The sequence below is a fragment of the Leptosomus discolor genome, chromosome 19 (assembly GCF_034619465.1).
Source record: "Leptosomus discolor isolate bLepDis1 chromosome 19, bLepDis1.hap2, whole genome shotgun sequence".
NCBI lineage: Eukaryota > Metazoa > Chordata > Aves > Leptosomiformes > Leptosomidae > Leptosomus > Leptosomus discolor.
The window spans coordinates 5247743-5262521 of record NC_141409.1 but is presented as its reverse complement, the minus strand read 5'-3'; the positions used below and the strand labels follow the sequence as shown (position 1 = coordinate 5262521).

The 14779-nt window shown below is 45.1% G+C and overlaps 1 protein-coding gene across 3 annotated transcripts in view; it reads right to left on the bottom strand.

The window, feature by feature from the left end:
• The window catches only part of PAPPA (pappalysin 1), a 177802-nt gene extending 169717 nt beyond the window's left edge, over positions 1-8085 (bottom strand). For all 3 annotated transcript variants that reach the window (XM_086475664.1, XM_086475662.1, XM_009955051.2), the window contains exon 1: positions 7689-8085. In XM_086475664.1, the coding sequence (XP_086331790.1) occupies positions 7689-8085 (397 nt within the window). The remainder of the gene's footprint in view (positions 1-7688) is intronic.
• Positions 8086-14779: the final 6694 nt, after the last annotated feature.

Sequence of the window (14779 nt, the reverse complement as noted above, 5' to 3'; positions counted from 1 at the left end):
CGGTAGAAGAGGGATGCAAAACACTCTCTGAAATCAGAGCCTAAGTCAGAGTCAGCCAAGGTCAAAGGCGTTTTTTCATGATCTTGAAAAGGTTTAGGATCAAATCCATGCTGCCTGCGTAAAGCTAACATCATGAATCCAGCCTCACTCTCACCAAGGGATAATCTGACTTGTATTTGTTCACAGTTTTAACTACGACACCTACTGCACCCTCACTCGGTGCTGGCAACCTTATAGATGTTGAACAGTCCTCAACCAGGCAAATTGTTCTGACCACTATGAACAAGGATAGCAGGAAGCAAGATTCTGGGATAAGATATTCACTCTTGTTCTCTTTTTAACTCACCTTTTTGAGTTCTGCTCTGCTCACGTTCAGAGTAAGAGTACTTTGACTTCATGGGCGGCTTTGGGGAGAGTAAACTTTATAATAGGCACTAACATCAAATCAAAGCAGTTTACAAGATCTGCCACTTGTGTCAGAGTATGTGGGGAAATAAACAAGCTGCTCTTCCTTGATCATTGAAGTTTAAATGCTCTATTGATCTGGGAAAAAAAATCAAAGGTGCTTTGGAAATTGTGTATGTGCATGCATGCTCACACCAGAGAAAACAAAGAGAAACGTAGGGACAAGCAGAAATTAGCAGAACAACAATCAAGTGTTTCTTCTCCACAGAAAGCTGAAAGAAAACTAAGAATCATATGCAGATATCAGCTACCTCGAGGGAAATGCTCATAGAGCAATGTAAGTATACAGTCAGAAGAAAGGTACACCTTCATTTACAGAAGCTTCATTTTGGGGAAAATAAACAAAGAAAAAGGACAGCACAGTCAACTGTTCTGTGCCCAGAACAATGCATGAAGCAAATGCCCAGAACCCAGGAAACAGAAAATCCAATATTTTTTGCATAGTTGAAATAGAAAGAGTAATATATACTGATCATGTAAAGACAGTATTAGATGAAAAATTTGCTAGTTTTGAGAGGGGAGGTTAAATGAAGAAAAAGGTGATATTAGACTGGCTGATGTAGTTGAGAGAAAAATGTGGAAGGTTTTGATCAAACAAAACTTTTCTGATGCCTTCGCAGAATAATCTGGAATACAAGATTTGAAGAAGTAAAAATGTAATAAAGTGAACATTCTTACTGTGACGGGATGTAGGAACTGCCACACAGACTAAGACCAGAGAAGGGTGGGAAATGTTTGATAAAATATTTTTCTCAGGAAAAAGGGAAATTAATCAAAACAGACTATCTGTGGGAAAGGATCAGTTTTGGCAAATATTCTAACTTAAAATTTCAATAGAAGTTTCATAACTGTCAAAACACCTGATTCTTTTTTAACTTTCTGAAAATAAGAAAGCTGATATCTTTTACCAGCAAATGTTTTTCTTTCTTATACTTAAAGGTTTTCTAAGCCAATCCTTTGGATTTTAGGTACTTAAGAGGTTGTCAATCTGTCCTTCTCTTTTCCTGTCTAACATTATAGTGGTGACTCTTGGTCTTAGCTAAAGATCTTCGGTTTATAGTAGAGCACTGGGAAATTTTCTGTGGCCTGTGCTATATCAGAACCTACAAAGTGGATATTCTGTGAATGTTTGGACTAATTATCTGCTGTTATATCCCTGACACTGCAGGGGACTGAATTTGGCAACCCAGGTGGTCCCTCCTCTGCTTCTGCTCCTATAATTTCTATCAGAGGAAAGAAAAGAGGAGCTGAAAAAACAATGGCTAAAATTGGAAGCAAAACTAGTACACGGGAACATTTCAGCTGACCCCACTCATGGAAGGGTTTATTTTTGTTTTTTCAATATGTCTTTTTGAAAAAAGCCACTATATTTTGGCTCTTTTTCCTGGCTCAGGCCAGCATGAGCAATGCAAATCCAAGGTGAAAGCGCTCAGTTAATCCCGTGGTCACCTAAAACCCGTCGGTCCCGTAGTATTTTTGAGTTAAGGCCGCTCAGGCAGGTGTCGTGGCTGTGCCTCTCTTGCGACAGACCTGAGGAGCTTGGCACCTGTGTCCTGACAGAGCCAGACCCAGGCCCCAAAGAGGGAATTTCTCCACTAAAAATCCCTGCTCCACTCTGCTTCATTTAACTGGGGTCGGGCCCCAGGGACCAGCTGGCAGTTCGGCTCTTTGCTGTTCGACAAACCCGGCCAAGGATGTCTCCCGCCCGCGGCAACGGCTAATGAACACGTGAAGGCTGTGAAGCAGCATCAAACTCCTGGACCCTGTTCTTCATGAGGGAGGTGAGGGGCACCTACCTTCGTGACAGGGTCGGGGTGAGGGTCCCCAGGGAGCGAGCGTAGCGCTCCCAGCCGCTGCAGTGCTCACTGAGACCTCTGGGATTTGGGAATGGAGTGCAGCCCTCACGACGCCACACGTGGCTGGGGCTCATGGTGGGCACCTCCGCCTCCGCTCGGCGCGGCCGTGGCCTCGGGGATCTGCAGTGCTCCCCCAGTGCTGTGTGGGGAGGTGACGTGGGGACCCAGAGAGCGGCTTCAACCTGATGCAATAACTTCCAGGCATCTGACTCATCGACCAGGTCTGTCTTTCCGTGATGGCTTAGCGTGCAAAGCCTCTCCAAGGGCTTCTTCTCGCCCGCACCACTGAGGCCTGCCCACCGCAGCTCTGCTCTGTGCTTCTCCAGACATCTCCACGAATCCCTGAGGAGAATCCCGCTCGCGCTCTCTCTCCAAACACCATCCCTTCAGCTTGCTTTCCGCCTCACACGCATTTTTCTAACTGAAACAGGCTGGCTTGAAATAAATCAGGCTGAAATGAAGCTTGGAGAGGCGAGCTCAGCCTGGGACACATCTCTGTGCCTACAGGAGACAGCCATACGTCATTTTGGAATCTAAATTTGCCATCCTTTTACCTTTTTCCTACATATAATCCAAATTTACCATCCTTTTACCATTTACCTACATGTAACTGCTTTAACTTAAAAAAAAAAAAAAAACAACCAAAAACCCCACAACAAAAAAACCAACTTTCTTCTAACTGTGCTGTTCTGACTCTAGTGCGTAGCTGGTCAAAAGAATGAGACCAGTTAAAATTGGAAATCTTGTAGAAAGAAAAATTCTTTTTCTCTTCCAGTTTCTGACTCTTGTCCCGGCTTCTACAGGCTGAAGGAAATGTGCTGTTCAAACACAAATGTTTAGTAAATGAGAAGCTATGCTGTATTTTTTTCATACTTTGGTCTATTAGTCAAGTCTTATCCAGATCCTTAGTCCTGACGTGGCTAATCACTTGAACCCACCTACAGGGAAGCCAAAACCCCACAGCCACCTGTAGCCTTCAGCAATGGTGTATTGGACCTTGTCACCCTGAAGGAGCATCTGGGCAGGCGGTTAAGCTCCTGTCACTTTGGTCCAGCTGTTATTCCTCTCCGTCCATCATGCCCATCACCCTGAGACATGGCACATGCCAGCACTAATTAGACAGAACTACAGGCTTTACATTTGGCTTATTCTATAGCCCTTCATTACAGTACTTCATTATAGATCAACACAAGAAAATTCATGCCATTAAAAGACAACAGGTTGTTGACGCTGAGAAAATGCTGCATTATCCATCTACCTATTATTTTAATGCCAGTGAAACTCAGAGCAAACTCTCTATTGAAAACATCCTGAAGTTCCCAACACACCCGCTACAAGGATCAGCTCCAGGGATAGGACCCAGCTCACCGATTCTACCTGAAGCGTATTAAATCAACAGCAGACTCCAAAACTTCAGGAAAGAACCAAATTAACCCCCAAAAGTAAACATATATACTTAAACCCTGAGGAGGGAACAGACCTACACAGCGTCAATTACATATCTTTATAATTGCCCAATTATTGGACCCTGACACAGATGTTTCTCAGTCTCTTACATGCAAGAGCTGTGGCTTTCAGTGAGCTCCACTGTGCTGATTTTGGCATTTCTTTCCCTTTGGATTCTGCTGCAGTTTTATGTTCATCAAGGACTGAAGTTGGGAAAACATAGGCACTCCCTTACATATGCAGCTTTACTAAGTTGGGCTCGTGCTCTCTTTTGGCAGGCAGAGGAATAGAGAGACAGAGGAGAATGAAACCAGGAAAGGAAAAAAAAAACCCAAACAAAACACAAATAACTTTCACTCTTCAGAGCAGGCACGCCTTCTTACTCCAGCTCCCGCTGCAGATCATTCATCCCGCTCCTCTCAGCTCCCAGCCAGTAAAGAGTCAACATCTCATTCCTATGAAAACACAAGCCGTCCCGCTCCTGAGCCATAGACCAGAAAACACACTGACAGGGACTCAGGAGGATCCTCTTTCTTAGGATGGAGTTGCATTTCCACAGTAGAACTGAAATACCTTTGATTACCACAGAAGCAAGGTCAACGGTGCTTTGAAGCGTCTTATTTTGCATTGCACGGTATTACCTAACTTGACCATAGTCTGGACCTTAACTCCTTCCTTCACAGCTAGAGATGCATTCAAAGACTCTACAGGGGAAAGTGCACAAACTTGCATGATTAGTTCCATGTGCACATGTGTGTGTTTATGAGAGGGATGTACTGTGCTGTGTGGTAGGTACACACATCCAAGGAGTGTTTGTCCAAGAACTACGCGGCCCGGGGAGGGAGGCAAGTACGCACGAGCCGGGAGCTGCCTCCCCGCACCGCGGGAGCCGCACATGAAGCACAGCCCAGCTCCGAAAACGCTTCTGAGCTTTTGCGTAACACAGATCAATGGGTCAGACTTCTCGTTTCCCAACAGCTTTCCCTGACAAATGCCAGCACAGATATCAGTGAAGCCAAACAGGGCAGCAATAACATCACTGCCAACCAGCGCGAAAATTGGCAGAGCCTGGCACCAAGGACTGCCTCTCATCAGAGACAGGGCATGGCCCGGCACAATGACGAACCCACTTAACAGCGCTGTAAAATTAGCCATTTATGAAAACAAATTGAATACTGCAGCAGAGGGTGACGTAAGGAGAGTTGGCTCCAGACAGAAACTCCTGTAGCCTGGATTAGCAGAAGAGCTCCGTTATATCAGGGCTCAGGCGTAGAAGCTGATAACAACTTGGGTCCTACATGAGATTTTTAACAGACACAACAGGCTTCCCCTGTAGGCGCACATGTGGCTCCTACAGGACTTGCAGTGACTATTTATATGCCAGCAAGAAGGGATGGAAGGGGAGCAGTCAATGCAGGCAGAGGGTGGGGGGCAGAAAGAAGATGAAGATACAAGGAGGACCCTGAAAAAGAGGGGTCTTCCAGTCAATTCTGCCCTTTCCCTCAGATCTGTACAATCACACGGTTTCCCACTTTGGGATGGAAGTTGGGAAGAAATTCACTTCTGGCACTGTCTGCAAATCTGACCTAGTCTCTTCCCTGCCAAACACCCAGAAGGGCTCTTGATGTCAGTGGGGTCCTACAGAACAGGGCTCCCGAGTCTGTCACATCCCAAAACAGTGAAAATGAGAAAGCCAAGAGTTTTGGCAGCCAGAACCCTTGATTTCCCCATTGAGGGAAGTGTAATCTCTCCCTAAGCTTGCTGCAGGTCTAGGAGGCTGTGGTGTGCGGAGGATACTCCGAGTGAGTTCCTCTTGGACCTCTTCCAGGTGTTTACATGCAGAGCCAAACCTGGCTCCTCTTCAAGAGTGGGGGGGGGGGGGGGGGGGGAAGCTTAAAAATAAAATAAAAATCACAAAGTCTTCCCGAGCTGAGCTGCAAGCTCTACAGTGCTAAACTGGGGCATTTCTTTTCATTTTTCACAGTGGAATGTTATTTCCATGCATAAAATGGGTCAAGTGTTTTATACAGGCAACAACCCAACCTCCCCCATCCAATTAAAGTATTTTACTACAAATGATCTTTGTGTGTGTTTGTCCAGGTTCCCTATTGTATGAATTAGAGATACTTGCACCACAGACAGACACAGGGTCTTAGGTGTCAGATTAAACACATTAAAAAAAACCACACTGACCTTGTTTTGCCTCTGATGAGATCCGTGTAAACCCAAATTCTGTCTTTGCTAACTTGAAAGGGAAGCACTTTGAGCCCTGGGGTTTAAGTTAAGATTGGGAACCAGAAGAGTGGAGTAAGAGAAAGCCAAGGGAAATAAAGCAAGTCATAATCTATTTCACCTATGAAATTATTCATCTGCCTGTCCTACTAAAGGCAAAAGGGACCAGCCCATGCCCAGCACCTCCTGCACACCCCAGCAGCCACACACACACCCCGCAGCCCCCTCCTCACAAGCCAGAAGAGCAGCTGGAATTGGAGAAAGTTAAGGAAAAACACTGCTGAGCTCATCTTTGGGTTTGTTTTCCTTAGGACAAAGCAACTTTCTTGTGAGAGGACAGTCGCCCAGGTTGGGGATGGGGCAGCAGAGCCAGAGCCCATGGCAGAAGGAGGGCGGCAGGGCGAGGCGAGCTGGGCTGGCCAGGGCAGCCACGGTACCACCGGCACAAGCATCCGCTGCCTTCTGGTAGGAAGTGACTCCAGTTCAAGGGAAAGGGGAAATCCTCCCTGTCTCTTTAAGGCATCCTAGGACATGGAAACTTTGTACTTTCAGGGAATCTCCTTGCCAAAAGAACTGTAAAACATGTCTTCCTCCCCCCCACCCCATACCCGTTTCTCTTTCTGACTTGTTTTCTGTTTTTTAAGGGCATTTCCATTTTCTATGACTTCCTTCAGAGCAAAGATGGATGTGGCGACATTTATAAGGGCTTGTAACCCTCTGAAAAGTATCCGATTTCATGACAACTTCGCTGCACTTTATCACTAAAGCGGGGAGAGGGCGAGAGGTGGCGGGAGGGAGGGGGAGAGGGAGCGAACGAGGGGGGAAAGGACCCAAATTCACGATGGGCTCATAAAATTTAAATAAGAAAAGTGCGATATTCCTCGTTATTGTTCAGCTCAGACAGCTTAGACTGGTAGCTGCTTTGAGTACTAAATGATTTTATAGGGCTATTTGACCTTACAATCATTTGTGTTACACTTGCCATTTCTAAGCAGAGACAAAAATACTCAACACATCCTCTAGCTGCAGCGCTAGTCCCAGCCCCAGCTGAGTGTCGAGGGGTTGGGAACTTTATAAACTCATTTGATTCATTTGAGGTTTCACAATAGCCAAAAGTTCCTTTATAGCTTTTTGGAAACCACACGCTAACACTGCATCTAAAAAGGTAACCGTGAAGTACACTAAAAAGCTAATAAAACTGAGGAAATTGTATGGGGACCTTAGATATGCATTTCTTTGCAGCCACACAGTAGACACATACACTTCTTTTCATCCATCCATACAAGCAACTTTCAAATGCTCTATTTACAGTTTTCCAACGTGAAAATTAGGTAAAAACTCACCGTAAGAGCCCTCTCTCCTATGTGCATCTTAACCCGTACACACGGAAACACAGAAACTACCCAGGATACTGCCATTTCCCTATGCAAAAGTTTACATAACTTTTTCTGCGAGCATATACTTTCAGACAGTTTGCTGAGCTCCGGTATTTCACCAAACACCCATACACCAGACGCACCGGGCGCGTTTCCACACGCACTCACACACACCCGCACATCGCGAGGCACACCCGCACACCGAGATGTGCACACACGGCCACTACACACACGCACGCCTGCAGCTGGCTGCTCTGCCGGCTCCCGAAACGTGAAAGGGATGCTGCAGCCCCAGGCACGACCAGCCACCTACCTGCAATGACAGCCGGGGATCTCTGTCCTCCTTCGGCTTTCAGCCACACTTGCAAAGTGAAGGCATCTCGGGGCAGCTCGACATCTGCCTTCAGCCGCAGCTGGTCACCTTGTCCACTGAAATAGAGCGCCCTGCTCGGGGTAAGGGACTCCTCGTCGCCCTCCGCCTCCCGCTGTTGCCTCCTGCGGGGGCCATGCCCAGGCTCCAGCCCCGCCGCCGAGCGCCGTCCCCGGGCTAACCTGGTGGCACAGGTGCCCGGGGCGGTGTGGCGGGGCTGGCGGCTGTGCCTGGTGTCCCTCCGCGCCCTGCGGGAGCGCTCGTCCATCCCACATTCGGGTCCGCTGGCTAGGGCTGTACAGAGCAGCGCAAGAGGCAGCAGCAAACTCCAGAGCTGCATTTCCAATCTTCCCCCCCCTTCTCCCCTGCAAATCCTCCCGATCTGCCAGCTTTGGGCTCCTCCTTGCCTTGACTTTCTTCTCTTGTTCACCCTTCTTGGTATTTGCTCTTTTTATAACCCTTCTCAGTTGCTTTTTCTTGTCTTTTTTTCTTTTTCTTTCTTTCTTTTTCCTGCTTATAGATTTTTTTTTTCCCCCTTGAAACAAATAAAAATAAAATAAATCAAAACTCCTTGGTTGAAATGTATTTCTCTGTTCTTCTTCCTCTATCTGTCTTCTTCTCCTCTATTCCTCCACAGCTGGAATTCCTCTCTCTCTTCTTTTCTCTGCTGGATTTTCTTCCCTTTATTTTTTTCTTCTTAAAAAAAACACACACACACTCACACACACACAAAACAAAAAACCCAAAACAACCCCCCCCAGCTTTCTCCAAGACTCAGACCCACTGATTTCCCTCCCCCCCAAAGATGCTCTAATCTATTTATTTTTTGGCCTCCTTTATAACATAAGCCACAACCCCCTCCTTCCCCCCAACCTCCCCCCCTCCCTTCTTCTCCACAAAATGAAAGAAAAGAGAAAAAGCCCCTCAGAAGATGAGTAAACAAGAATATGCTAATCTACTCTAGGGTGCTCCACCTTCCCAATTGAATGATTCCCATTAAAACTGCAGGGATCATGACTAATCAATCAGCTTGAAGGAGCAGATAGCTCCAGAGGTTCAAACACTTTTGCTGTTTTCTTTTTCCCCCCTTCTTTTCCTCTCTTCCTCTTTCCCCCTATCACTTTCCCCCCCTCTTATTTATTTTTTAAAGAAGACAATCAAGATGAATGGATCAATGTGACAAAAATCCTGCACCCCCCTTTTTGCAATCTCCCCAGCTTTCTTTCTCAGCCCAGTCCAAAACACACATTCCTATTTTTTTTTCTTGGCAAAACAGAAAGCTATTTCTCCTCTCAGACTCCCCGTTGCACTTTGCTGGTAAATCTTATGCTCCTCTGCAGCACATAAAGAGTCTTGAAACTTGAGTCTCAGATATTTTTTTAATTGCTTTCTTTCTCTCTTTTTCACTCTCTCTCTCTTTTTCTAATTCTTTCTTTTCCTCTTATTATTTTCTTAAAGTTATGCAATCAGGCAGGCTCCCCCTTTTGTGGTCCCCCTCAGTGCAGTTGTGTGCAGCTAATCCAAATGTTGCATCAAAGGTCCCCATCGAATCATCAGGAGCTAAAAGGAGAGAAGCTTTTTGAAGAGCATTTGCCTTCCAGAAGCTGTAGCAACAGAGCAGGATTTGGCTTTTGAATGCTCCAAAGACTCCTGGGTTTTTTGAAATAATAGTAAAAAAAAATTAATAATTTTATTGGTGGATTGAGTCAAAAAATCCTCTCTCAATATTGCTAATTTTTCAGTCTAAGGAATTCAGCTCCCCTGGTTTCCTTGGCTTAGTTGCAGCCACAGGTAAGATTCTGGCTGCTTGCTGGTTTGTAGATCTCTGTTTCTGAGCTGGGACGTTTCCTTTTTTTCTCCTCTTTTTTTTTTTTTTAATATTTTTTTTTCACTCTTGAAAGATCTCAAAAGCTCCCCCTGATGGCAACAAAAAGGATTTTTCTAAGTACTTAGTAAGTGGAAATGACTTAGCAGTAGCACACTCCGAATCTACGGGCCACTATTCCACTCGGAAGTCATCCACTAGAACCAAGTTAAATCGCACCAAATTCAGTCCCAAACCCAGTAACCCACATCCTCCTCCTCTTCCATCTCAAAATTAACGAATGTCACACCTTACTTACCTACAGACTCTGAACAGCAATCACACAAGAGAGTTTTCCTGGGACTGTGATCTTTCTGCTTTTGCAGATTACCCTATTAGTGTGAGTTTGTTATGACTGCTTACACTTACAATACACATGATAAAATTACTAAAAGTAAATTTTTCAACGAGAAAGAGTTGTTGTATTCTTGCAAGGCTTCCAAGAGATGGCGTTTTTTTCAGTTTCTCACTAATTTGCAAACACTCGAGGATGTACCATTAGCATTTTCAGAAATGTTGGTTATATCCACGAAGTCCCACCAGAAGTCAAGTACAGCTGCCCAGCGCCTCGCTAACCATACAGACCTTCCCTCCACGACAGCTCTACTTACAAGAAACACACAAAATACTGGCAACATCTACAAAGTTTTTAATAGAAGACCTCAAAGCAATTAAGCCTCTCAACAACCAAGGGGAAATTGTTAGCCAAGAAACAAACTACACCACAGTATAAACTCCCATAAACATCTCAAAGAACTTGGAGGGATGCAAAGACGACACTTAGGCGTACGTGCCTGCTCGGCAGAAACAATTTAAGATCATAGCTGAAGTACTGCGCTTTACTATTCTAATTTAACACAGAGAGGACAGCGCAAATCACACAAAAAATTCAAAGATTTAAAGTGAACCTGTTCAACTTCAAATAAGAGCTAAACCAGGGAGAGCCCTGCTGCCGGGGACACTGCCTTCTGCACTTGACAACTCCCCCGAAGTCCCCGGGAACTTTGCCCACGTCAAGTCTGGAAGAGCAGGCTCTTTATCTTAAATAATGCGGGTTCCAGTTTTTCCAGTGGAAAAAACTAATTCCGTGAAATCACAATGTTTCTTAGGGACATTATGATTTGGCTGAAATCATCAAAGAACATTACGGAAACATTTCGATTTGATGGCACTGCATCATTTCATTTTGAACATACTTGACCTTCTATCTCTTACGATATTACTGGCGAAAGAAAAGGGTTTCACTGGGACCAAAACGCAACACTTCAGTGCATCAGACTGCAACTCCAGTAACAAATTCTGGGGTACTCCTGCTACAAAGGAAAAGCCCAAAGCTCAGCTTTCTGTACTCAGGGAAGGCAGAAGTATGAAAAGACAGAATTCACCTCTAGCGCATGAATTACACGTTCAACCACTTTTCTTTCTAAGACATAGCAAAAGCATAAAGAAAATGTGATACATAAACTCTGGAGTCCCGAGTGGTAAAGAACAGAGAGTGAAAGAAATGTGATTTTAGGAATAGCAAGTAAATCTGGGATTCCTTAAGTCTGTGGGTCAGATCTAACTTCCCTGACAACAGATGAAATTCTACCCTGCACAGATGGACGTTTATTCTCTGCTTAAGCCAGTACTTCAGTGATGTACGGGGCCTTCTGGCAGAGGGGTTTCTACCCAAGGAGAATAATCCTCCTGATGAACTCAAGTGGAGTATTCTCTTAAGTAAAGGGAGCAGGATACTGTCCTCCATCTAGAGGTATTTTCACAAGAAAAAGGAAAAAAGCACCAAACCCCAGATACACATATAGAGACAAGAATTAAAATAGATATTTACGATATTATGCCAAAAAAATAGCATTGAGCTACATGCTGTATGCAGTCATTATAAGAGAAATACTCAGCAGGAATCTTAGCTGAAGCTGCCAATAACTCCCAGGTTCAAGACTAAAGCTGAGTGAATAAATCATAACAAATAATGGTTTTGTCAAAATTCGACCTTTTTTCCCTACTATTTGCAAGCACACTGTAAAACCTCTCAAATACGTTCGAAATCATATGCCCATTTCTTTCTCATATTTAGTATTTCTCTAAGGCCAATTAGCACACAATTTACCGTAATGTACACATTTTCACATTTGTTCTCCGTTAATTAGGCAAGGAAGTCACACCGCATTCTTTTTGGCTCCCTGGGGGTCAGTTTTAATCACTCATGATACAGTAAAATTACCAATTTATCACATGATGGGAGATTCCACCTCTTGAAACTCTCCTTGTGAAAACCAGCATTGGCTCTTCAAATTACTCACATGAAGGTCAATTAAAAAATATGTTTCTTGAAAGTCGAGCTGCAAAGTCTGCCAGTTACAGCTGAATTGAGGCCCTACTATTTTGGGCAAGTATTTGTACATATTTGTCCTCACTGTGCACAACTCCATCAATCACAGCAGAGGTTTGCATGGTTTTTACCCCTCACCGATATCCCAATCAAGTCTCTCTGAACTTGGCTTGGGTTGAGGGTCGCTGAAACGCAATCCAACAGCTACTCTGTTCAGAATCAGACAGGGCCCAGACACCAGATTTTAATGCAACGTGTTGGATTCAGGGAATATTTTATGCAATCAACAATGGTATGATAGGAATCACGCTGCCTCCACAGAATAGCGAGGAATGAAACCCAAAGAGCCGAGAATAGCTTCAAAGAAAAAGGGATTTGAGCATTCTGGGTTGCGAATCCCACGAAGCTCAGCACCTCCAAGGAGACAGAGCCACTCACTTGGTGTCGCGACAGTGAGACATGGGTTGCATTAGGTGGAACGTGGCCACAGCTCCTCGAGAGCCCAAGAAAACGCAAAAAGGCTAATAACTGAAAAACCAACAATAAAAAAATGCCAAACATGTTCTGTCTTGGAAAAGATTTAACAGAAGACCTAATTTGGACTCGGCGAAAATTTGCCAGTTTTTTAAGTGTTTTCTCTATCTGTCCTTCCTCCTCCTATTTTGAAAAGGACAAACAATTAAAAGCCTGTGTGCTGCCTTTACTGTCGCAGTCCATACTAATAATCCTGATTTTCAGGGTCCTTCGTAACTATTGCCTGCAGACTCATAATTTCATACAACTATGCTAACTTGAGCAGAAATCGGAACACCAGCCCTACAGCGCCTTCATTACTGGATAAGAGACTCTTCTACTGCTGGTCCCCCAGTTGTCCCATGTGTAAAACACACACTACGCTAATTTATATCAATAAAACAGCTTCATGTCAATTTGAAATATACCATTTAATCCAGAAAAGTTTACTGAACAATTAAGAAGTGCAATAAATGACAATCAAGACTAAACACATAATTGATGACTTTATGAAGGTATCAGTAATTTTATAAGGTAATTTGCAGTCAGTGGCTATAAATTCCTATTTAAACCCAGCATACCACTCTTTTTTGCCCTGCAGAGAGCTGTATTTCCTAACAATACCGATGCCTGTTCGCCTGGAATTCGGTTACTTTATCCTTCAAATTTCCCTCATGAAATATCGTATTTCCAGAAAAGTTACATATTCTTTCTATTTTTTTTTTCCACCACATTCTTGAAATACATTCTTGGGGGTGGGACAATAATCTCTGTTCTACAACACTGTGGTGAGAGCAAAAAGACACGGTAGATGATGTAAGCAATGGGGCACATTCTTCCTTGTCAATGTAAATTAATTCAGTGGGTCCATTTTAATTTGGACAGAATACTGTAAATCTGAGTGTCTGGGATGGACTGCTTGGACGAAATCTTTGCTCAGGCATGAAGAGAACAAGGAGCACAGACCTCAGCTATGCGGTGCCCAGTTGCCACTCCAAGGCCCCGTCCCTGTGACCCAAGGCGCGCATGTGAGGATGCACAAGGCTTACGTGAGCAGCCCCAGGGGGTCCCACGGGGCAGCTTTGGGGCCAGGCCCGTTACCTCTCACTTCTGCAAGGCCACATCCCGACACGGCTGAGCACCACACAGGCAAAGGAGGCAAGTTCCTAAACCAGCAGACTGATGGGGGCAGCAAAATCACAGCCTAAAGCAAAAGATACTGAGAGCAGGAAGGACCTCTTGGGTCTCCGCAAGTGCCCACAGCACCATGCCCAGCTGGCCCCACACCGCCAGGGCGGCCAAGGGGCATCCCTGTGCGCCTTTGGCAGGAGCGAGCTCCCAGCACCCTCCCTAGGCCCTCCTGGCATTGCCCCTGTGTCGAAAGCCCTGCTTGGAGACCCCTGCCCCTTTTGGACAGGTTTAAAACCCCAACAAGGTCACAAAAACTCTTTGCCTCGCTTTCCCCTCTCTTTTAAGGAGACCGAAGTGATGTCTATTTTAAAAGGCTGTTTGTCCAGAGATTTAAGATCCTCAGATGACACCAGGATGCTGAAACCCAGAACTGTAGAACATCATTTTAATCACTTCTGCGCTTCTTGCCCAATGAGGAATTTCTGAGGGGCTAAGAGGAGAACTATCAAATGTTGCTCCTGAAAAAGCAGGTAAAACCCAGGAGAGTGCACAAGGAGATACCCTGATTTTCCAGAATGCAAGATGTGTTATGGGGTTCCCAAATCACCTCACCCAAAGGTTGTATTTCCTCCAATATTTCTGGAGTTGGGTCAAATGCTGGAAGAAGAGAATTACACCTGGTTGGGAAGGAAAGGGGAGCAAGATAAGCAGTCCACTGACCAGGAAGGGAAAAACTCCTTGTGGTTTGCATCTCCAGTTTGCAAATACTGGTAGCTGGAGGAGGACAGCACAGGACCGTCGCTTTATTCACCCCGAGCATTTTCACTTTGCTCAGGCTGCCTCACTGCAGTTGGCAGCTCCAGAGAGCTGTGTGCATGACAGGACTCACGAGCCCACCCTGACACCTGCCAGGGCCACCCCAAATCCATTTCCAGGATGCACTCAGGCTTCCAAAACAGCCCAGACAAAATCGGGAAGCCAACAGGGGAGGAGAAAAGACTGTTTCACTGAGCCAAAAACTTACTGGACAGCACCAGACAGTCAAACAACTCTAAGACAGAAAAGACGGGGGCTCACTTCTTACACGGGGGTCCCCTGCCTTTGTAAACATACGGTACATCAGCAGACACGTTCCACCCAGAGAGGCATATATACATCCACAACCCAAAACACAACACTGCAGTTGCTGTTAAT